General features: G+C 40.2%; 1 protein-coding gene across 1 annotated transcript in view; it reads right to left on the bottom strand.

Annotated features, from left to right (window-relative positions):
• ryr2a (ryanodine receptor 2a (cardiac)) overlaps positions 1-22,978 on the bottom strand; it is a 156,175-nt gene that overhangs the window by 13,632 nt on the left and 119,565 nt on the right. The window contains exons 90-107 of the mRNA XM_088284276.1: positions 22,314-22,394; positions 22,141-22,229; positions 21,496-21,624; positions 21,153-21,257; positions 18,432-18,513; positions 18,044-18,202; positions 17,813-17,967; positions 16,761-16,976; positions 16,392-16,664; positions 15,152-15,358; positions 14,756-15,070; positions 14,095-14,162; positions 11,244-11,373; positions 11,058-11,144; positions 8,916-9,179; positions 6,586-6,716; positions 4,997-5,039; positions 4,775-4,908 (exon numbers count right to left, since the gene is read on the bottom strand). Of these exons, the coding sequence (XP_088140402.1) occupies positions 4,775-4,908; positions 4,997-5,039; positions 6,586-6,716; positions 8,916-9,179; positions 11,058-11,144; positions 11,244-11,373; positions 14,095-14,162; positions 14,756-15,070; positions 15,152-15,358; positions 16,392-16,664; positions 16,761-16,976; positions 17,813-17,967; positions 18,044-18,202; positions 18,432-18,513; positions 21,153-21,257; positions 21,496-21,624; positions 22,141-22,229; positions 22,314-22,394 (2,668 nt within the window). The remainder of the gene's footprint in view (positions 1-4,774; positions 4,909-4,996; positions 5,040-6,585; positions 6,717-8,915; positions 9,180-11,057; positions 11,145-11,243; positions 11,374-14,094; positions 14,163-14,755; positions 15,071-15,151; positions 15,359-16,391; positions 16,665-16,760; positions 16,977-17,812; positions 17,968-18,043; positions 18,203-18,431; positions 18,514-21,152; positions 21,258-21,495; positions 21,625-22,140; positions 22,230-22,313; positions 22,395-22,978) is intronic.

Below are 22,978 nucleotides of genomic sequence, written 5' to 3'. Positions count from 1 at the left end.
AGTCCCTGTAGGTCGAAGGTGACTTCGGTTTCTCCTGAGAATCCCCCTGTCAGTCTCTACCATGTAGGATCTGGGAGTGTTGGCAGGTCCAAGTACTTCGCCTGAAGATGCTTCCGATGTAATCCAAACTTTCTGTCCCGTTGTTAGTTGTGAGAGTGGTCGTGTCCGGTGTCTCCGATTGTAGTGTTTTTCCTGCTCACGCCTCCGCTCTTCCTCTTTCTTCCGAAAAGCCAGCCAGTCCGGCCACTTGGGATCCAGTTTGGTAGTAAATTGAGGCAAGGTCGTGCGCAGGTTTCTTCCCATTAACAGCTGAGCAGGCGAGAACCCGTGTTCCAGAGGGGTGGCCCTGTATGCCAGCAGCGCCCTGTGAAGATCCATATCTTTTTTCCACAGCTCCTTGACTGTGCGGACTGCACGTTCGGCCTCTCCATTGGCTTGGGGGTAATGGGGGCTGCTCGTGACATGGGTGAACTGGAACTCTTTCGCGAACTGTTTAAACTGCTCAGATGAAAACTGTGGTCCGTTATCCGATATCACCGTCTCTGGAGTTCCGTGTCGAGCAAAGGCCTCCTTGACAGCCTTGATAGTGACATCTGCGGTCATATGTTTGAGTTGTGCAACTTCAATGTACCTCGAGAAAAAGTCAACAATCAAAACATAATGCTTCTTTGACCATTCGAACAGATCCATTCCAACCTTCTGCCACGGGCGGTCCGGAAGTGGAGTGGTTACCAATGGTTCCCGGTTCTGTATTCTGTATTTTCTGCATGTATCACAATCACCCACCACTTTGTCTATCTGTACCGAGATGCCGGGCCACCATACAGATTCCTTGGCTCTTGCTCTGCATTTGGAAATTCCTTGATGGCCTACATGCAGACGTTGCAGAATGTCCGCTCTCAAAAGTGGTGGGATCCAAAGTCTTTCTCCTTTCATGAGAAGACTGTGACACACATTTAAGTCCATCCTGTGTTGCCAGTACACTTTCAGCTCTGGGTCTAGCCTGCATTTCTCTGGCCAACCGACACCGCAATAGTCCCTTATTTTCCGGCACAGCTCATCTTTTTCCTGTGCGGACCTTATCTCGTCCAGCCTTTTGTCCGTAGCTGGAAGACAGCTAACAAGAGTGTCCACGAAAACCTCCACGTCCTTTTCCAACTGTAGATCTCCTGCAGAGGGCGGACCTCCAACTGGAGCGCGTCACAGCGCGTCAGCTGTGACTAGGGTTTTTCCCGGAACATGGATGATCTTGAAAGTAAAGCGCAGCAATCTAAGCCTGAATCGTAAGATGCGCGGTGGAAGGTCATCCAATCCTCTTGTGCTCAAAAGAGGGACAAGGGGTTTGTGGTCTGTTACCAGAGTGAATTGTAGCCCCATAAGATAAGATGAAAGTCTTTCACACGCCCACGTGACAGCAAGCGCTTCTTTTTCAATCTGCACATAGCGCCTCTCAGTGTCTGTTAGTCCTCTTGAAATGTATGTCACTGGACGCCATGTGTCGTCTGACTGTTTTTGTGTGAGTACAGCTCCAATACCAAAAGGTGATGCATCTGCAGCAACTCTTGTTTCTGCTGTATTGGAGTACTGAGCGAGCACCTCAGGAGAGCTTAGAATCTCCTTAAGCTTCTGGAACGCCGTTTCCTGTGGCTCAGCCCAAATCCATTCATTTCTCCCCTTTTGCAGCTCCTTAAGCGGTGTAGTTGTGGTAGCCAACTGTGGCATGAACTTGGCGAGGTAGTTTGCCATGCCCATGAGACGTCGCACATCTTCCACACATTTTGGCTGTGGGAGCTGCTGGATAGCCTTCACCTTTTGCGGGTCAGCCTCGATGCCTTTATGTGAAACCTTGTGTCCAACAAACAAGATCTCGCATTTAGCGAACTCACACTTCTCATTAAGAGTGAGGCCCTCCTTCTGGAAGGTTTGGAGCACACGATGCAATCTCTGGTCATGCTCTTGCCTATCTCTGCCATATACAAGCACATCATCAGCATGACAGATTACTCCATCCAACTCTTCCAGCATCTGCGACATCCTCCTTTGGAAATGCTCTGGTGCCGATGCTATGCCAAAAGGAAGGCGGTTAAAATGGTACCTCCCAAACGGCGTGATGAAAGTTGTGAGTGGCCGTGACTCCAAAGCGAGCGGGACTTGCCAAAATCCAGAGCGAGCATCCAACTTTGTAAACACTCTGGCATCTTTCATCATAGCAAGAGACTGATCCACTGCAGGAAGAATATGCCGTTCTCTTTTCACAAAGTTATTCAGGGGGGTAAGATCCACGCATATTCTGGGTGACTTGTTTCCTGGTCTGGGGACAACAACAATGCCAGATCACCATTCTGTCGGCTCAGTTATTTTTGAAATAACTCCCATTTCTTCCATCCTCATTATTTCTTCCCTGACTGCATCCCGGAGGGGAAGAGGAACACGCCGTGGGGCGGAAAGAGCAACAGGTATGGCTCCCTGCTCTAGCTCAATGCGATAAGGCTCCTTCAACTTGCCCAAACCCCTAAACACTGTTGGGTATGCTGCCCTAAAATCTATCTCAGTGTCTTTGACTGTGTCCACTCTGTAAACTAACCCCAATGCCTCACAAGCTGGTCTACCTAACAGTGGCTGGACTAAACCTGAAACTAGGTAGACATCTTGAGATGTGCAGTGACCTTTTGCTGCCAACTGTGCCCTAAAGCAGCCCTTCGCTTCAAGTGGGTAACGAGCTGGCCCAAGAAGTTTCTTTTTAGATGGGAGTAGTTTACCATCCCTCTCACGTCTGTACAGTCTCACTGGCATGGTAGTAACATCTGCCCCTGTGTCAAGTTTAAACTGAATATTTTCCCCATTTAACTTGACCTTTTCAACCCAGGGCTTTGACTTCACTGCATCAATCTCGCCCAAGAACACACATTCCTCGCTGTCTGCATAATCTTGGTTTTCTGTGACTTCCCTGAGCCCTACAGCTTCACTACTGCAACAAACTACAGCAAAATGTCCTTTTTTCTGACATTTTCTGCACTGTACTTCTCGGGCTGGACAATCTTTCCAAGAGTGTTTGTTCTTGCGACCACACCTGCTGCACTCCTTTGGAACTTGCTTAGTTTGAATTTTTCCTTTCTTTGTGTTTATCTTTATAGCGTCCATGTTCAGTCTATTGTCCTCTGCAGAGCTGCTGTGTAAAATCGTTTGCTGCATCTTCACAGTTTCACTCTGCCTGACTTTTTGTATAGCTTTGGACAGTGTTAACTCTGAGTCCATTTGTAGCTGTTCTGACAGTCTTTTGTCCTTAATTCCAACTACAATCCGGTCCCGTATAAGTTCCTCTTTAAGCACTCCAAATCCACAATTTTCTGCTAGTTTGTGTACTGCTGTGATAAATGACTCAGCCTGCTCGCCATCTTGTTGACGTCTGGAGTTGAATTGTGCTCGTTCAAAAATGACGTTGTGTTTTCCCACGTAGTGGTTTTCAAATGCTGCTTTAACAGCTTCATAGTGCTTCTTATCTTCAGAATTTAACGGCAAAACCGCTAAAACGTCATCAGCTGCGTCTCCCATCGCATACAGGAGTGAGTTTACTTGATATTCATCAGTTTTTCCATCCAACGCAGTTGCAATACGAAACCTTTCAAATCTTCTGATCCACTTTGGCCAACTTGACGGACAGGAAAAGTCAAATGGCTCCGGGGGGGATAACTGCACTGTTGTCGCCATCCCAGCTGATGAATCCCTGGTTTCTTAACGTTCAGGACATCCGCTTGAAGTTCCTCTCTTTACTTTTTCTTTTCGCGCCGTGCCGAGCCGTATCCTAGCAACGCGGCAAAAATAGCAGCTAACGCCGAAGCTACCTGCCGTCGTCTTCCACGCCGGTCATTTACGTTGCAACTGCCCGAAAAACGTCTTCCGGCAGCCAACTACACTTTACTGACCCGACAATAATTGTGAAGACTTGCAGTTCGCCACTTCTGACACCATGTATAATAATCACACGAGACACGGCGAGTACTTGTTAACACACTGTTTAGTCATTCCCCGGAAGACCCTTCCACCCCACACTTCAATACAAAGCATTATGGGACATGTAGTCCTAAATACCTATTACTACAATTATGAACACACTTTAAAACACAATTAAGAAATCTTCATGTGGTTTGTTTTGTTGCTAATGCCATAAAGTGCGTTGAAACTTTTTTTTTTTTTTACCATTTTTAACGAACTATTAATAGTCCCCTGTTGGGTATATGTTACATATTATATTAAATATTATCTAAGGTCTTACCAATGATTTACAAAGAAGCAGTTATATAAATACAAAAGTGCATTCTTCAAAATATAGCATATTATTGGAAATAGTTTTGTTGATTGAATAATATTGATTGATGTAATTTTAAATTTCAAATAACACTGTTACATGGCAGGAAATAGCCTGAAATAGCACCCAAATTTTACCCAAATTTGCCAATATTTTTTGTCTTTTGCAAGACCTGCATGATTTGTTCCAAACAGTACTTTTTATTTGTATCCAAATCTCAGACAAGCACCTCAGTTGCTGCTATTATATACAGAATAGTCAATTGGAGGTGTTTCTGAATTCAAATAAAGCTCAATGTGCATGAGCATGGCAGTTTTAGAAGAGGTGGGACTTATCGACCGACGTTCATTACTTACTCGTGTACCTATGACAGGAGTCTGCACGTTTTTACACACATGCTAAATTTCAGTCGTACCAACAAATTCAGAAACTGCTCCACAGACTCTAAGACAAAGGAGGTGTACTCACACAGCAGCCAGGTAGCTGTCTTTTCGGGGCTTCCTTTTTTTATGAGCATCACTGAAGTCCAGTGCAGCCTTGTCCAATCCCAAAAGTTCGCTGATCCTGTCATGACCATAAAATTCTCCATATTTATCCATCACCTGTGGAAAGTCAGAGTAAAATTCTATGAATCTTTTTCATAGAATCTGAGGACAGAATTTTGCATATCAAATTGTCAAAGAAACCTACCTTACGCTTCACAAACTTATCCCAGTAGTTGTTCGGGAAAGATCTAAAAATGATAAAGCGAAGGTTTAATTGACTAGAAGTATCAATGTCGCTTGATTTGATATAAACCTGCAATTACAAAAATACAAAAAAAGTGCAACAAGGCAATGTCCTGTCAATCCTTCTTTGACTTGGGCTTTCGGAAACAACAAATAAAAATACCATCCCACATGGAAATTGGAAATTTTGGATTCTGAGAAATGTCTATCCACTAAAAATATTTCATACGATATAGTAACGTGTGTATAGTGACAATATAACGCTATAGCTATTACAAATGGGATCAGCTCATCGAGTATTACACTTCACAAAGGGAATTGACAAGGATGCTTCCTCTCGCAACCATTCCACCCAATATTTTTTTCACCTTGAGCAACAAGAATACTGCAAAGAGTACATAAACAAATCCAGGCTAATAGGTCAGTGCATGTTGATTTCTATGCATCCGATTTAATTATAATAACTCCATCCAACTCACAAAATGAATCTTTCAAAACTATTTCAAACTTTTCTGCTGTTTCAGGGTTTGATTCCGGCTGCGGCCTTCCTGTGTGGAGTTTACATGTTCTCCCCGTGCCTGCGTGTGTTTTCTCCTGGTACTTTGGTTTTCCACATTCCAAAAAACATGCTCGGTAGGTTGATTAACACTCCAAATTGTCCCTAGGTGTGTCTTTGTGTGCCCTGTGATTGGCTGTCAACCAGTTCATGGTGTACCCTGCCTACTGCCCGAAGACTGCTGGGATAGGCTGCAGCACCCCTGCGACCCTTGTGACGAGAAGCGGCTCAGATAATGGATGGACAGATGTACAGTGGACCCTTGCTACTTACAGAAGATAGGAACTGAGACGGCCATTAAATATTATATTTTTTGCAGGCTTATCTACAGTCTTGAGGCAAATTATAGCATGGCCTTCCTTTTTCAACCATCCATCAGTCCAGCCATCAATATTTGTCTGCTTAGCCGGGGTCAGACCAAGGGGGCAACAATCTAAGCAGATAAGCCAAGACTCTAGCTCCTCCGGGGGGGGGGGGGGGGGGGGGGGGGTGTTCCCAATATTTTCCCAGTCCAGCCGGGAGACAGTCCCAAGCAGTGTGCATAAACAGTAAATAATGAACAGAAACTGTGGCAAAGGGTCTAACTCTCACTGGAATCAAATCCATCTGAACCAGCAACACAGACCAAACTGACACCAACTGTACAGGGTCCAAACAACCTGTATAAGGGGGTCTGGTACACCATACTTCCAGAGCACCCTCCACAGGACCCCTGAGATACACGATGGAATGCCCTCTCCATATCTCATGGATCCTGAAGGTGACGAGCTGGTCCACTTTTTTCCCGGTTAAGATGATAATCAATAGGATGATCATTACATTATTGAGTAATTTGCAAAAAAATATAATTTAAATAGGCCAGAACCTATAAACGGGGGGAGTAGTTGATTTTAAAAGGAACGAGTAATTTTCTGACCTGTTGTTTGGAACAGATCTTTAAGCTCCAAAATCCTAGTGTAGTTCTTTCACTTAAAATAAAGGCAGCCTCCACTTACTGTGTGTTAATAACCAGTCTGTCCCACTGTCCTTTGATGTCATCCTCAGATGGCTGGTCGGTGATGTAAAGGCCATCAAACTCCAACTTCCTGGCTACCTCCTTTTCACGTTTAAAGATCACCAATGGAACCTACATGACACATTTTCCCATATGCACAATACCCACAATGACCAGTCACACCACAGGGAGAGTGCTATCTTAGTAGTTGCACAGTTTCAGTGAATAAATAAGTTATTTTCGTTATTTATTTAGGTTACAATAAGACAAACCAAAAAAACGTTGTGAAATGCGAACATTACACTGACATGTGTCCACAGTTAACCTCCAGAAATTGTATGCCTACAAATGAAGCTTCAAAGAAGGACATGCCAAAGAGGTCGGTGGGTTTCCACTGTTTGTATTTACCCCTGCTAAACAAGACTCTAGTCTGGTCCCCCTACCAAGGACCAACAAAACACAAGCCATCACCAATCAACGTATAACCATCCAGCTCAGCGGTGTTCAGCATCTCAGTTGGGGTCAATTCCGCCCAACTATGAGTGCAACATTTGCAGAATTTACCAGAATGTATAGTTAGTGTCTAAATTTAGGTTGAAGAGGTTAAACTTATGAGTCCCATGTTTGTCCGGCTAGAATGTTCACACTACCTCGTGCGAAGATTGTTCATTTTTGTTTTTTATTGTCAAATTAAATTTTATATCCTATTACGTTTGAAATCTTTGTTCTTCACATGATCTCAGTCATCAGTTTTATTTGGGATGTACCTCTTCCAATTCCCATGTTGGCTAGAAAATAATAGTGCGCATCTGAGCTGAAAAACAAACTCAAAACTCTCCAAATGTAGCATCCTTCCCAGGAAAAGGTTGATTGAAAGAGTTTTTTCGTCATTACCTTTTGAAAAATAATCCAAAAACCAACGTGGTGCCCCTAAAGGCACTTGAGGTTAGTGCAGGCATGAAACTCGAGTCATCCTCAATGAATTAAATAATGAATGGACCCAATTTATGCTACATGGATTTGTGTGACTAGTAACCAACAAAAGATTTTTTTAATGCAGGGGTGGGCAAACATTTTGATTGGCGGGCCACAATGGGTTCTAAAATTTGACAGAGGGGCTGGACCAGACGCAGATGGATGGAGTGTTTTGGTAACCTCACCTCATCAGAGAAAAAATACAATTAATTTTAAATGAAAATTAACAAAAGCAATTCAACAAAATATCTGTCTTTGACACTCCACAGTATTAAGAAAATAAAACATTAACAAAGTTTATTGATTTAATTTTTTTCAAGTTTGGCGGGCCAGATCAAAACATTTATCATGTGGCCCCCGGGCCGTAGTTTGCCCACACCTGTTTTAATGTATGAAGAATGAGACTAGAATAAATAATTTCGGAACTTTGCGCATCATCGGATGCATTAAAGTAACCGGTATGTGTCAATAATAGGGGCCCTTTTCAAATTTTTACATTCTGATGAATTTTAGCGGGTATAGGGCCCTCTGTAATGGAAGAATATTGATACTAGATGAAAATTTGAAGAAGACATTTTAATGCAGTCCACATTGTATTTTATTGCCTCATTCATGGCACATATTTCACTCTGCAGCAGGGATCAGGGAAAGGTTGTGCTCTGCTGTGATTGCAGACACAATAAGCCATTGATGCCGGTTGTTGTTGTCATTTGGGCTCCGTGTATGTTGAAGTGGTGGTCAGAACTTAAGTGATGATTGAAGAATGTGTTTCTTTGTGATGGGGCAATAGAGGAATGAATAGGTTAGGTTTTTATCAGGTTAACGTGGGAATGCATTCATAAATTATCTGATTTCATGTGTGATGAAATTTGTGATGTAGTTTGCATTCGCATGTAAATCTGTAAAGTAGTGAGGACAAAATATACATATTTGGAAAATTCAATACAGCAACCATCTGGTCAAGTTGATTTATCATTTGGCATCTGAGATAAAGCTTTTTGTAATTTGGCAGGGTCCAGATTTTTGAGAAATGAATGTAAGTCTGATTTTTATTTTTCAAAGTATAAATACGGTACAGTAGATAAACAAAATAAAAAAAAACTATTAATTTCTTTGGAGTTGTTTCACATGTTGAGTTTTTCTTCTTTTCTTTAAGATAAATACCTGTTATTATTGCGTTCCTTTTTGCATCATAAAATCTAAATGTTTTCAAAATTGTGTACTGTTATAGAAGTTTTCATATTCGAATTGGAGCACTGTGTAGGTCCTTCTTTATACTGTTCTTTATTGCAACTACTCCAATTTAATCATGACTTGAGGATATCATACACATTTATACAACAGCAAACTGCATACCTTGAGACAATAATATCCAATGATACAGAAGAAAGAGATGACTGTGTGAAGGATAGCCAAGATTCGCAGTGTTGGCTCCATGTAACCGCTGCCCTCCTCCAAGACAAAATGGACCATAGCTAACTTCAACGGCTCTCCGAGGTCATCCATTACTCCATCTGTCATCTCGACCACAGGCTCACTGCCCAGATTGTCCCACTGAATGGTACTGTCTGGTTGGCTGTTTGAGATCACTTCCTCAGCCACTGATGAGGATGTAGAAACCTAAATATAACAATTGATTTATAACAATTGATATATTGACACATTTAATGGAAAACAGAATGAAGAGTTTATATTTCTAATTAACTAAAAATATAAAATTACATTGATCATTCTTATGTCAGAGAAAGGGGCTCATCATGCTAATATATCGAGATTTAAACAGTGCGGAAGACAAACCGGTTTTATTTTTTTACCACAAAGTATATTTTGTCAGTACTCAAGCACCAGAAAGTAAGAAAAAGTGTTTAGGCCTTCATGATGTTAAAACAAAGTTAGAAAGTTGTCGATTTAAAAAATAAATGGCACCATAGCGCTCAATCCCTACAAATCTTTAATGAAGTAGACCGGTTACACCTAGATCTTCAAAAAGCTGTAGGTATATGTAAAAGCCAAAGACCGAACAAAGAGCGACTCTTGAACTGATATGCAAAACCTAACAGGAGCCAGGGTAACTTGCAGTTCGCCAAGAAAAAAAATAGATTTTAAGGATTTAAACAAGCATGAAAAATCATGAAATTTTGCACACAAATCAGGTCTGGCAAAATAATCAATATTTTGTTTTTTCAAAAATGACTGAGTATCGCCCTCTTCAAATTTTTATCAAAACAAGCCCAGTGTTACTACGTTTGACCAAAACCTACAAAAGTTCTTTTGGAACCATATACTAAACCTCAAAGGAAGGTGATCATTTTGTGTTTACTTTCCAAATTGGCCCCATTCATATCCTGTATTGAGGTCAAAGAACTTCACCCAGAGATTTTGTCCGTATGTCTTAAAACTGTGGGTGTTTCATCTGAAGAATTTCACAATGAAACGAAAAGCAAAGTTTTTATTTTGCAAAACGCTGTTGCTGTGATGACGGGACAGTTTTTTTTACATGACAAATGATTCATATTTTGATGGTCTTAACATTTGTGAGAACATGTGAAATTGTGCACACACATTACACCTGTCACAATTAGTCTCTTTATTAGTCGCTCCCGTTTTACCAAAGGAATGCCCATTTGTAAGTTTCAACAAAATCTACAAGACGTGGGAGGCACATGTAACAGCTCAAGAGCTCAAAAAATACATCTCTTGGAGCGGGATGCTAAATTTAACGGAATGGCCACCATTTTGAATTTCATTTTTCCATCATAACTGGACATGCAAAAAAGTAATAGGACACGAAGCTTCTTGAAGCACTTGTGATATTTTATACTCCTCTAGATGGTGCGCTTGGTTTAAAAATGAAGGCAAAATTTCCACTGCATTTTGAAACCAATAGTGCCATCGAGAGTAGTCAAAAATTATCACAAGCGCTTCATAAAGCTTAATTTGTACATAACTACAAAAAACTGTGACAAGCCAATGATTTTTGTTTGGTGCAGCCATCCTGGCCAAATCCATAGTTCATATGCTCACAAGTCCCTACCAGGTAATTCACTAAAATATTTTTTTTTTCTAATTAAGATAAAGCATTTTAAAATAGAATTTCATTTGGGGTGGTGGGGGGGGTGCACTTCTTTCAAAATGAAACAATCTACTCCCTGCGACTATTCTCACATTGGGTCCACTTGTTTGGGTCAAGACTCTACTTTTCATTAATGCAAGCAGACCGTTTGTCGTATTTTGCATCTTAACATGGGCAGGAGTTCACAAAGTTAACATAAAATTTCAAACATTTCACTGTTAATTTGTTAATGTCAAATCATGGGGAAGTTTGAAGTTAGGAAGTGGAGAGAGAGTGTCTCTGACATTTAATTTAACAATTATATCATGATATTCAACTACAGTTACTTTTCAAGACCCCTTGGGACCGTCTGTAACATTACGCCATTCATTTCAACCTTTTTAAATTTTATTTAAAAACATGTTTGCTTTTATGTTCACAATTACCTTGTAGAATAGGAGAATGAAGTTTATGGCAAATGCAACTAAGAGAGCCAGCATCCTCATGTTGTAAAAATTTCTTGCAAAATAGTTCTGTGGGAGGAACAAAACAGGTGCACAAATCACAATCCGACACATGATTTCAAACCTGCTGATAAACAAAAAGAAAAAGTCCCCTCCCCAAAAACATACCAGGACTTTCCGCTGATAGGCAATAATTTTCTTTGAGAGTGCTGACTCCTGTAAATCAGGTTCATCCTTCGAGATCCTACGCCTTTTCATTTTTGACTTCATTTTTTCATGTTTCTCTTCATGTTCACTCCTGAAAAGTACAAATGGTTTCAAATCATTTTTGCGGCACAGTCGCACATGTTCTTTTTTTTTTTTTGTAGAAAAATAATAAATAAATATCAGCATCAGACTAAAATCCGCATCTGCTAAATTTAGCCATAAAAACAAGCATGTAGTACATAATGTATTAGCCAAGGGTCTCAATGCTATAACATGAGGTAGTTGCCAAGAAAGAGACCACACTGATGATTCCAAGAAAAGCCAAACGCAGCCAGTCAAGTAGAAGCTTCCTATAAATTTTCAAGGCAAGGCAAATTTGCCAATGACTTGTGTCGTCATGCAGTAGCAAAGCCTTTGGAAGCCTGTTTGTCAGTCTTTCTTGCTCCAGCCGCCTGACCATGATCACGAGACACATGAGAGATCGCTCCGGGGCGTGAGTTGCTGTCCTATGTGTATTAAGCCCTTCGTCCAAGCGATGGTGGGAGCAGTGATCGACGGCGATGGGTCCCGTGTGACACAAAGCACCTCTGAAGTGCAATGCTTTATATAATATTTAGTGCTGACAGCACATACTGTAATAAAATGTATTCATAGTGCGCTGTAGTTTCATGTAAAATGTTGGATTACTTGGTTACTGATAAAGATAATGTTCCAGTCACTAGTTTTGGAATGTGTTACTCCCCAAAACCGCCAGCAAAACACATCTAGCCTGAATAAAAAGGTTGTTGTGGCCACAAAACAATGTGAGTGAAGTGAGCTGAAGGCCACATAACACTCTGGGAATCAATCGGCAATTTGACATGCCACACTAAAATTAACACCAACACAATGTGTAAAATGTTTCTTCATTTAAAAAGTGACAGCGACAACAAAAGGATTTCTATTGGGCTGATCCCTTGTTCTGTCCATCCATTAGTTTCACTGTCTATTCCTTTGGATTCAAGATATTGTCAAAATAAAAGAAAAATGTAACAAGTTTAGTCCATCTTTTATGGTCGTCTGGATCTTTCTATTTTGTCTGGAAATTGTGAAAAATGAACAGAGGTTTATCGCGTATACTCCTCTTTCCATCTTTCTGTGAACTTGTTGGAGCTTCGCAATGGTGTTTTTTCGGCCAACTTTCAAGCCAATAAATTCCATTACGGCACAAAATCTAACTGTGGTTTTGTCAAAAAAGGCTTAAAACCTTTTAAACAACGCCTGCAAGCTATATGGTGTACCGGTAGGTATACACATTTGTACAAGCACACCAAATTTCAGTGACAGCTTGTTTGTTTGGTAGCCATTTTCCTTTTTAAGCTTTCACACATTTACTTTCAAAACAGTGATCTTTCTTATTGTGGCACACATCCAGTGGAAAGTGAATGGCAGAAAGTTGAAACCTATCGGCAACCGGGAAAAAAAACAAAACAAAAAACATTTGTTTATTTTTTGCTCAATGAGAGTCATTAGAGAGAACATTAGGTTCTAATAAACAGAATACATTTGATTTTTTGAAGTTGTTAAGGTGAAGATTTATGATTGTCAATGTGTCTGACTCATGCCCAACATGTAAAAATCTGCACACTAATTGACAAGTTTAGAGCATTGTATAGCAAGTGTAGCATATTAAGTGCTGAACCGAAGAGGAAAAATGCTCTTATTGTCTTTTTGGGCTTCTCTTCCTCAAGTAGAAGCCGGCTGTTTTGGTGCCCACTAGCTCTGCTCAACTCGCAGTCTTCTTTAAGACTGACTTTTCATAGGCCCAGCAGTATGTGATGGGGTGAATCATGGCTCACTTGCATGGCTGATTTTACCAAGTCAAGAAATAAGGTGTGTGGTCTACCATTCTGAATTGCTTTATTTATTATTATTATTTTTTTTTTTTTTTGGGTACAAGCTTGTTTTAGGTCTTTGCAGGTAACAGCAAATATATATATATTTTTTTTACTCACAAATATTTGGATAAAAATACCGTAGAATTTTATACTATACTTGAAATATTAGCTCTCTCACGACATGTAAAAAGTGTGACACATGCACAAGGAAAGTTGTTGACGTTTCATTGTCGAGAAAGTGTTTTTTTATTCAGCTTAGAGAATTCATTAACTCAAACGGTCCTGGATAAATTTCAATCAGGTGTCCGGCCTCTTCACAGTACAGAAAGAGCTCTTGTTGAAGTAGTAAATGTTATAAGATTGAACACTGATACAGGGAAGGTGTCAGTGCTAGTCTTATTGGATCTCAGTGCAGCATTTGAAAGAGTTGATCTTAATATACTGTTGAACAGGTTGGAGACTTGGGTGGGATTAAATGGAACAGTCCTACAATGGTCCAGGTCCTACTTGGAGGAAAGGAGTTACTTTAAGAACGTTGGAAGTTTGGAATCAGATTGAATGGCCATGACATGTGGGGTCCCTCAAGGGTCAGTCCTTAGACCACTTCTGTTCAGTCTGTATACAGTATCTGACCTTAGGGTCAAATGCGTTAGAACACAATGTTGGCTATCAAGGATATGCAGATGACACACAGTGATATTCATCATTGTCCTTAAATGACAGCAGTTCAATTAACATTCTGTGTCACTGTCAGACCAAATTAATAACTGGATGAAACAAAACCATTATAAACACACAATTTAAAAGGGATCAGAATAAAGCTGATGTTCAATGCACATAATCATACAATCTAGACAGACACGGGGGGGGCAGTCTGGACCACTATCATCGCCGTAAAGCAATCCCCCCCAAAAAAAGAAAACACCAATACTGACCTTCTCTTTGATTGACATGCGTTCTCGGGCGTTGCTTCCTTCTTCTCCTCCAAAGAAGGGATCTTTGACTGGTTCAAAAAACAAAACTTGTGAATTTGACTATTATCAGCAAATAGACCCTCCCATTTTTAATCATAAAAAAAAATGTGACTTGTGTGGAATCACTTTAAAAATCCTTTAAAAAGGCTGACCTGTTTAACTAATTGCAAAATTTGATAGTGATATATCAGTGAGCTAAAAAGGCAGGACAAATGATGTTTAAAAACCTCACCAGTTTAACAAAACCTCAAATGTTTAACTTAAACTTAAATCTAAAAGCTATACAGCATTACTGTAACATGATGGCTGGTTGTTGGCTAGCATGTCCCAAAATGACACTTCTGCAAAAATGTGCCAGTTCTAGATAACCATTTCCTGCCATGATATAGAAAATAAGAACAATGCCTTTTGCAGGAAAACATTTTGGAGCATCTATGACATCATATAGCTGTATACTTAAACAAGTAGATTTAATTAACTTTAATCCAAAATGCAGAATAAGAGGGAGCACAGTGAATAAAAGGGCAGCAAAAATCTTTCTTGCTTTTATTTTTTTCAAATTTCAAAAAATGTTTGTGCCTGCACCCGAGTTAATAAGATTACTCTTATTTTCTATCCTCACCTGTTGCATTTGACTGAGCTCAGGAGGAGGCGCTGCTGAGGCAGCACAAGGGGGTGGAGAAGGAAGTGGGGAGTTGAGCATTTCCGTGAGACTGGCATTGGGGTCGTGGGGACTGATTTTGTATTGTCCTCCTTCTCTCCGTAAGTCCAGGCCAAAAACGTCTGACAGCAGCTCAGTATCACTGGTATTGACGGCCAAGTATGCCAGGTCCTCCTTCACTGAGCTAATGTCAGATGATTTTCTCTCCTTGTCCTCACCGTCCAGTCTGACTACCTCCTGGGTCGGATCAGGCATGTTAGCCAGTAGCTCAGACACCTGAGGAGTGAACCAATAAACGTTGAGTGTTTGCTTCCCCCCCTAAATGTTGATAATGGTTTCACTATGTGAACTCTATACCTTTATGCTCTTGGCGCCATCAACCAGATTGCCTCTGAATATACTATTGTAAAAAATTCTGCAAAATCCTCGAACCACACTGAACGCTATATGAAGGAGGCCCTGCAACACAGACCAGTAGAATGAAACCAGGGTGGTGAGCATGTCTTTTGACGTCATACTCTTGATCTTCTTCATCCGCTTCTTCAAACTCTTCATGGATAGCACCTGAGAATTGAGATGAAAACTGTAAGCTTGGTTTTAATGCTGGGGTGTTCAGCATACTAGTTATCAGTAGTACTGCGATGTAGGAATCAAAATCTATAAAGTATAAAGACAAACGAATATATACAAAACACTATTATTATTGTCATCCGGGAATATACACGTGCAAACAGGGTGTTTGCCCTCTGTATGAAGTGTGCTTTGTGCATTGTTTGAGGGATGTAAAGTAAAGGTAGAAATTCAAAACAGAATTGGCATTAATATTTTTTAATGCAGATTATGGAGTAAGATATTTTTACCCAAATAGTTCGCAAGACTAAACTGCAATTTGCAAATGTCCACTTAATGGACTTTGATTATTCACGTTGTTTCTTTTGTAATCTAAGCTGTAATGTGTGCGTGTGTGTGTGGGGGGGGTGTTTGTACGGGTGTGTGTGTGTGTGTGTGTGTATATATATATATATATATATATATATATATATATTTATATAAATATAATTGTTCTAACTTTTTTTTTACTAATTAATTCCAAAAGCTTTACGTAATTAATTGTGAAATTTGTGAAGCGTATAACAGATATTTACTTGAATAATAGCTTGTAATTAATTTAAAATTGCACAATAAGAAGAATATTTCAATTCAAAGACTGTCCCAATAGCTTTCTTTTATCCTTAAATATGATCTACCGTATTTTTCTAACTGTAAGGCGCACTGAAAAGCCTTTAACTTTGAAGTTTGACTTATTTGCTGTTTGCTTTCCTTAATGTGCAGCAATGTGCCTTATAACTTGGTGCATGTTAGAACCCACAGTACCCCCTATATATGGAAATTTCCCAAAATAGACCTGTTCATTGAGACTGAGCCTTGTAAAGTTCTGCTTTTCTTCTGGCATCTATCATTTATGTGTTTTAATTTGTGTTCTAATTTCCGGCTAATTTATATTACACCATATGGAAATCGCTTTGTTAAATGAAATGCGCTATATTTATGCTGTTCTTATGTGTATTGCCTAATCCCCAGAATTCAGGAGCCTGACCTTAATCAATAAGATGACATTGGAGCGCAGCGCTTTTAGTGCCATGCGGACCGTGGTAACTGAAAAGAAGCTCGTCTCTGGAGTTTCCACATCTGGCTTCTCTTGCTCGCTGTCCTCTTTTACAGCTGAGCGCTCACCAGTGTCTGACATTTGGGCGGCCAGTTGCATTTCAAAGATGGTATCCTCACAGAAATTCACAAACAATTCCATCTTTTCCTTCTCGCCTCCTTCATTTACCACATCAAATATGAACTGGCGCTTCGATTCCTTAACCTAAAGTTGTGTTTCATAAGAAACAAATAGTTTGATTTGACAAAGCAAAACCAGAAAGCAAGTCAATTGTTAAAAGTATATGAATTGAAATCTTACCTGAGGTTTCTCCCACTGTGTTCGGCTGGACTCACTGATCTCAAAGTAGACCCTTTCAATACGCTTGGCACTGCCCATGATCTCAATGCGACCCAAGTAGGGTTGGAAGTAGTTGAGAACACTCTCAGCCAGCTCCAGGAAGGTGTGCAGTCGGTTGTCATGAGGCATGTGCTCTGACAAGTTGGTCAACAACACAGCCACATTGAAGCCAATATCCTTTAAATCACAACAGTTTCCTTCTCAGTGGATATTTTGAAGACATCCAAAGCCAATGATGAAGAAGAATTTACATATTATTTAGAAAATCTTTTGTTGCAACAATGCGCATAATAATTTTTTTACAGTATATGCACCCTGCAATGGACTGCAATCAACCAGTATGGGATGCACCAAGCCTCTTGTCCCACCTTACCCATGACCCTGAGTACGCGGAGGAAACCCACACAGGCACGGGGAGAACACGCAAACTCCTAAAAGGAAGGCCGGAGCCGGATTTAAACCCTGCACCTCTGAACTGTGGGGCGGACGTGCTAACCAGTCACCCACCGAGCCGCTCAATACTGATCATTGATTCCACAGGAGATGGCAGTAATGGCTTTCTTTAATTTGGCCAACCAGTGAGTAATGCTTAATTTAGAAATGCTTAATTTCCCCCTGGAATAATAAATTTTGGAAACTTTTTAGAAACTATAGACATTGTTTTGATCTGGCGGCTATACAAATAAGCCAGAAGAAGCCCAACTAAATTTACACTAAAGACGATAGTAATGAGCAGTCAAGGTTATGGCAGAGATCCTTACTCATTTTGTAAATATGGACAAAATGGAATCTTCTGGAGTTTATTGTTCAACTGTTGAGCTCTAACGCCTGCCTCGACAAATACTGTATTCAAAAGCTTGGCAATTTCACATTGTCCATCGACGAACTAGCCATCTACTCAAAAACCATCCGGCATCAAGTAGGCGTTGATGTGTGAACCACCTACATCAAATTGGGTCATAAATTACCCAAACAGAATGGCTTAGAACAAATTTGAAAACATTTTGTATTACCTTAGCTGGTTCATGAAAGCGCGCCACAAATTCCTCATAGTCCAAGAGTTCATTTTCATCAGTTTCAGCACAGGAGAGAAGGAACTCAGTCTCAGACTGCGTGTAGTGCTTATGGTTCTCCATTGCCTTCTGGAAGTCCCTCTTGGATATCACACCTTTCATTTCAGTAGTTAATAAATACCATTAAAAATGATCAGATGCTTCACATTCAGTTCAGAAAACCAGACTTGCCTTTTCCATCAGGGTCGTACTCCTTAAAGGCATCTGAGGAGGTGACATCTTTCAGCTTGAGGAACATATCAAAGAACTTCAAAATCATTTCGACATTGTTCGACGATTCCACCAGCATGTCAACCATCTGCTTTCCAATGGTACCGTTAACAACGTTGCCTGCCAATAAAAAACAACACTGAAATTTACTACATATCTCGTCCAATAAAAACAAAACACAACTGACATATTTCTTTTCAGATTAATGATAGGTTAGCGATGATAGGTGGCAATGCTGAGCCTGTCAATACTGTAGCATAAGAGCTATGAACAATGAATCAAAAGCAAGCCATGCGTTTTTTCCCCCATTCTTACTAGGTAGCCCATGAGTACAAGATGATAGCCATACCCTCCATCATTGAAAGCAACATGACCACCATGTCCTTCTGAAGATCCATCAATTCTTTCAGTAGCTCAATCTGACTCGAGTCCTAAAAGGCAAGGACATTAAAAAAATCATAATCATAATTTCTTCCAGCACAACATGCAAACCGATGAAGAAAAATACAGTGGAATCTTGGTTCATAAACGCCCCGGTTCAGAAATAACAAAATACATTTTCATGCAAATGATACTATGGTTAACGAACTGTAATTCTAATAGTAGCAGCATGGTACTGGTACTGGTACCACTCTTTTGATCTTTTTCTCACGCAACGTAATAATTGTTAACTCCACATTTCCACATATCACATATTGATTGGTATCTTTTTGCTTGATTGCTGTTTTGAAATCAGAATCAGAAATCAGAAATCCCTTTATTGGACCCTTTAAGGACAGCATGAAATTTTCATCACGGACATTTGAGCTTTTCCAGGTGAACTTATTCTGAAGTTCAACAACAGTCTCAGCATTCCCTGTTGGTGACGCAGTCACGATTTCCATAAACTTAGTGCTTGAGTTGTCATTTACAGTCACCTCCCAAATAATTGGAACCGCAAGGTCAAGTTCCTTGTTTATGTTGTATACTGAAGACATTAGGGTTTTGGAACAAAAGATGAATATGAGACAAGTTCAGAATTCCAGGTATATTTCATGGCATGTACATCTAGATGTGTTAAAAAAAAGTATGAGGTTCACGCCGCCACTGTTTTTCTATTAGGACTGATACCAAAATATCAACTTGTTTGTTGAGCAAATTCTTCTCTGTTGGTGTGGAAATGTGGTGCCAAGTGTTGCAAGCTGTAAAAAATGGTCGCAGTCGGTAATTTGAATCCCCTGCTTATTAAGACCAAATACTCTCTTGCTTGAAAACGTGTCCTACAATGTATGTATAACCTGTAGCAAAGGCCACTTTAAAGGCCTCAACACACTAATCCCCCGTCAGCCGTGGGACAGTCGGTACACAGCATCTGTTTGGTGTAGTGAACAACATCAGAAAGTTGGAGCGGTTGTTGTGGCGTCTGGGGGCAGTGGTCGTCTGAATGATTGGCTGTGCACTAGACAAGTACGGGAAGTGGCGAAAGCGGACAAACTGTGAAAAGCTATTCCTCAAGAACTGAATCTACTTCACTCATTTTTCACATCACCTTTATGGACATAATGGCTTGCTGGACAGAAGACGAAGTAACCACTCTCATTCAAGACAGACCTCCGTTATTGGACATCAAAGTGAAAGGCTTGGCAGTGACTATCCCTGCTGATGAATGGCTAGTATTTCTGACGCATGCGTAGTAGGTCCGGAGTAGTTGGCTGGCGTCTCTGTCGGCTTTCGCGGTGTGTTCTTCTGTCATTTTCCGGTCCGACGTGCCGACTTCTAGGCCGACGCGACAGTTGGCCACGACATCCGACATCGGATTGGCTGTAGAGGCCTTAATATCCCTCACCGGTGTCGAAATCCACAAAAGCTTGCTGGTCCTGTTAAAGTAACGCTAATCTGTTCTTCAGTTGGAGCTCATGTTCTGCTTTTGCTGTCCATAAGTTGATCTTCTCTGTAATGGAGCCACAGTCCATGGCTGCTCCTTTCTCTGTCTTGAGGAGACCATCCACATGAGCAGATGAGATTCCTCATTAATATATAGATTTCAGGTCTGGCTTGTCGGTCGGGGTCTCCTCTCTTTTGGCTTCGCTGCTAGCACATTCCATAGAGGGCTTGAGGTGCTTGCGTGCTGTCTGTTAGCATCCTCCAATCCATTTGTTTGAGACATCGGTCATGTGGTTTCATTCCCTGAATGGCCATATATCTCCAAAAACACTTTGAGATGGTGGGTTTTCATCTTCATCACTGCCATCTTCACAGGAGATGGGAGGCATCTAGCTTCTAGCCTTGCTGCTAATAGCTGTTTTGTGCTAATTAGCAGCAAAGTTAGTTCAGTAAAGATGTTGAAAAATGATAGCCCCCTAATATAAAAAGTATCCAGGATAAATCCATTAGAAAAGAAAAAGAGGAGCTTGTCAGCATCAAGAATTTTCGCAAAAGCAGGAGGAAGGGTGCAGTCACGTCGAAGCTCCCCCCTTGGGCACACAATTTCATTTGAGACTTGAGCTAGGCCATAGTGTTGTTGGTACTTTTCTATTTGCTTTGTCTTTAGCACATTTACAAGTTGAAACCAGTTAACACTGTGGAGTCACGCATTTCATGGGCTAAGCGAAGTCGCCCACCCCGTGTGGGTGCAGCTAAGATACGGTAGTAAAAGGAGAGGAATTGCGGATCTGCATCTGGCAGAAAAGACTCCAAGGCCATGCACCCTATTATTTTGGCATCCATTTAGTAGTTCAATTCAGAATATACAGGTTTCTGGAAGTTAATGTTAGTATCGTGACAATTAAAGATAAATGAAATGGCAGAGGTTCTAACTGAACTTTTCAGAGGAAAATTGCTTGGTTTGTGAAAATTTAAAGATATCAGGAGAGTCGCGGAGCAAATTAAGTTTTCAAATCAAGGTTTCACTGTAATTGTAATTATGGAAAAATAAAGCATCTACATTGTAATTTATGAATGAAAGGATGATGAAAGGGTAGTGTATTACACAGTAGGCCGCTATTGTAAGAATAAAAAAAAAGTTCAGGCAAACAAAAATAAAATCAAATTTTAATCATGAAGCCACTGTTTTGATTTCAGTTGAACATACCTGAGACAATTTCATCTGCATATGTGCAAATACATGCAGAAACCCAACTACAGCATCCCAAAGACGACTGTGTGCCAAACTCTGCTGATTGCCAGTACATGGACCCTGCACAGTTTTGACACAAGCAAAAAAACAAGATGCAAAAAAAATATATACAATTACAGTTCTATCACAGTTTGATTTTTTTGGAACTTAATTCACTGCATTATTTCTTTAGAATGCATGCTATAGCTTCTATTTCAAATAAGTTCCTGTATGAATCAAAACTACCTATGCAGTGATGATGACAACATGGTATGCATTTCAACAAAGGTCTTCCATTAAATCATCTGGATTGTTGTACCTGGATATACTCTGTGAGTGTGTTGAAAACCTGCTTGGCAACGTTAATTGCCTTTGAGAAGTTCCTCTGTCCTTGCTCATCAATGACATCTTTCCCCGAGTAATACCAGTAGAAATCACTAATAGACTCCTATGAACAAAAAGAGGCAGGTAAAGGACAGAAGGGGAGCAGGTAAAAACTAAAAAGTCAAGCCAAATCTATTTCGGGTCCCACATAAGCATATGCTGCGTTAACGGACGTAAATGCGGTCATGCGTTTTGGGTCTCATTTTATCATCTTATATTCCCAATGTGGCGAAGCAGGAGGAGGTAGAAATATTTTGGAGATACGTGACAACAGTCCTCAATCTTCTCATTTAATGGAGACGTCTACCTATACTGAATGTGAACTGAATCATTAGCTTAAAGCAAATGTATGAACCAAACAGTGATTTTTGGTGTAAGTAAGACCTCTAGTGATTGTACATTCATGTGGTTTAATGTTGGTTGGTTAAGTCGTAATAATAATTCTAGCCTGAGGGCAAACATAACTGACATACGGTTCGAAAATATGAGTTTGACAAGCCTGTTCTAAATCAATACATTCTGAGAAAATATGATGAAAAGGTCGCCTTTTAATATAAAAAAAGAAAATTAGGTGACCAACCTGTACTCTTAGGAGGTAGTCAACAGTCGAGATGATGATGTTGACAGTTGTATTGTTACCTGTTTGGGTCCTTAAGTAGTTCTGGAAATCTGCAATGAAGAACGATTTGTAAAATAAATTACTTGAATATAAAGGTAGTTGTTAGCCTGTAAATGTGAAATACACAAAAATACCTGAGTTGTGTCCTTCACAGAGAAGCTGAAGGAAGCGGAAGAGGTCACAGGTAAACTTATCATCCTGCATAACCTTCTCACCTGTCCCAAATAGAAAAAACACACACAGACCCCACACGGGCACAAAACACACACACACACACACACACACACACACACACACACAGATTTACAGATACAGAAAGACACATGCAGACAAAAATAAGCAAGTAATCCCAAGGTCTTGGGCGTATGCAAAGAGATAAAATCATGTACGCACAGACAAAGAAGATGTACATTCATGAAAAAGGGCATAGAATATTGAATATAGGAGCAAACACACTATGAAGCAATACAGACAAGAGAATTGTGTTTAAATGATGTAATATTAGCATAATAGTGTCTCCATGGATTGTGAATGAAAAAAGTCACCTAATTAGACACTTCGCACCTCTTTGATGCAATATTTCTGAATGAGAGGCAAGCAGCAAAAATATGTATAGGTGGACAGGTTATTAAATTGCAGCATTTTATGGTCAGAAGGATTCAATTTGGCCTGTTGAAGTTTTCTTACAATTTATACGTGTACTATGAGGTAAAATGTGTCAATCAGTAATCAATCACAATACATTAGCAAAGGAGTGATAGTTGACTAATAAAATGCTGCTTTGAACCATAAAATGCAG

The sequence above is a fragment of the Idiotropiscis lumnitzeri genome, chromosome 20 (assembly GCF_059441095.1).
Source record: "Idiotropiscis lumnitzeri isolate Australia: NSW breed Sydney's pygmy pipehorse chromosome 20, RoL_Ilum_1.0, whole genome shotgun sequence".
In the NCBI taxonomy this organism is placed as follows: domain Eukaryota; kingdom Metazoa; phylum Chordata; class Actinopteri; order Syngnathiformes; family Syngnathidae; genus Idiotropiscis; species Idiotropiscis lumnitzeri.
This window is presented reverse-complemented; position numbering and strand designations above follow the sequence as displayed.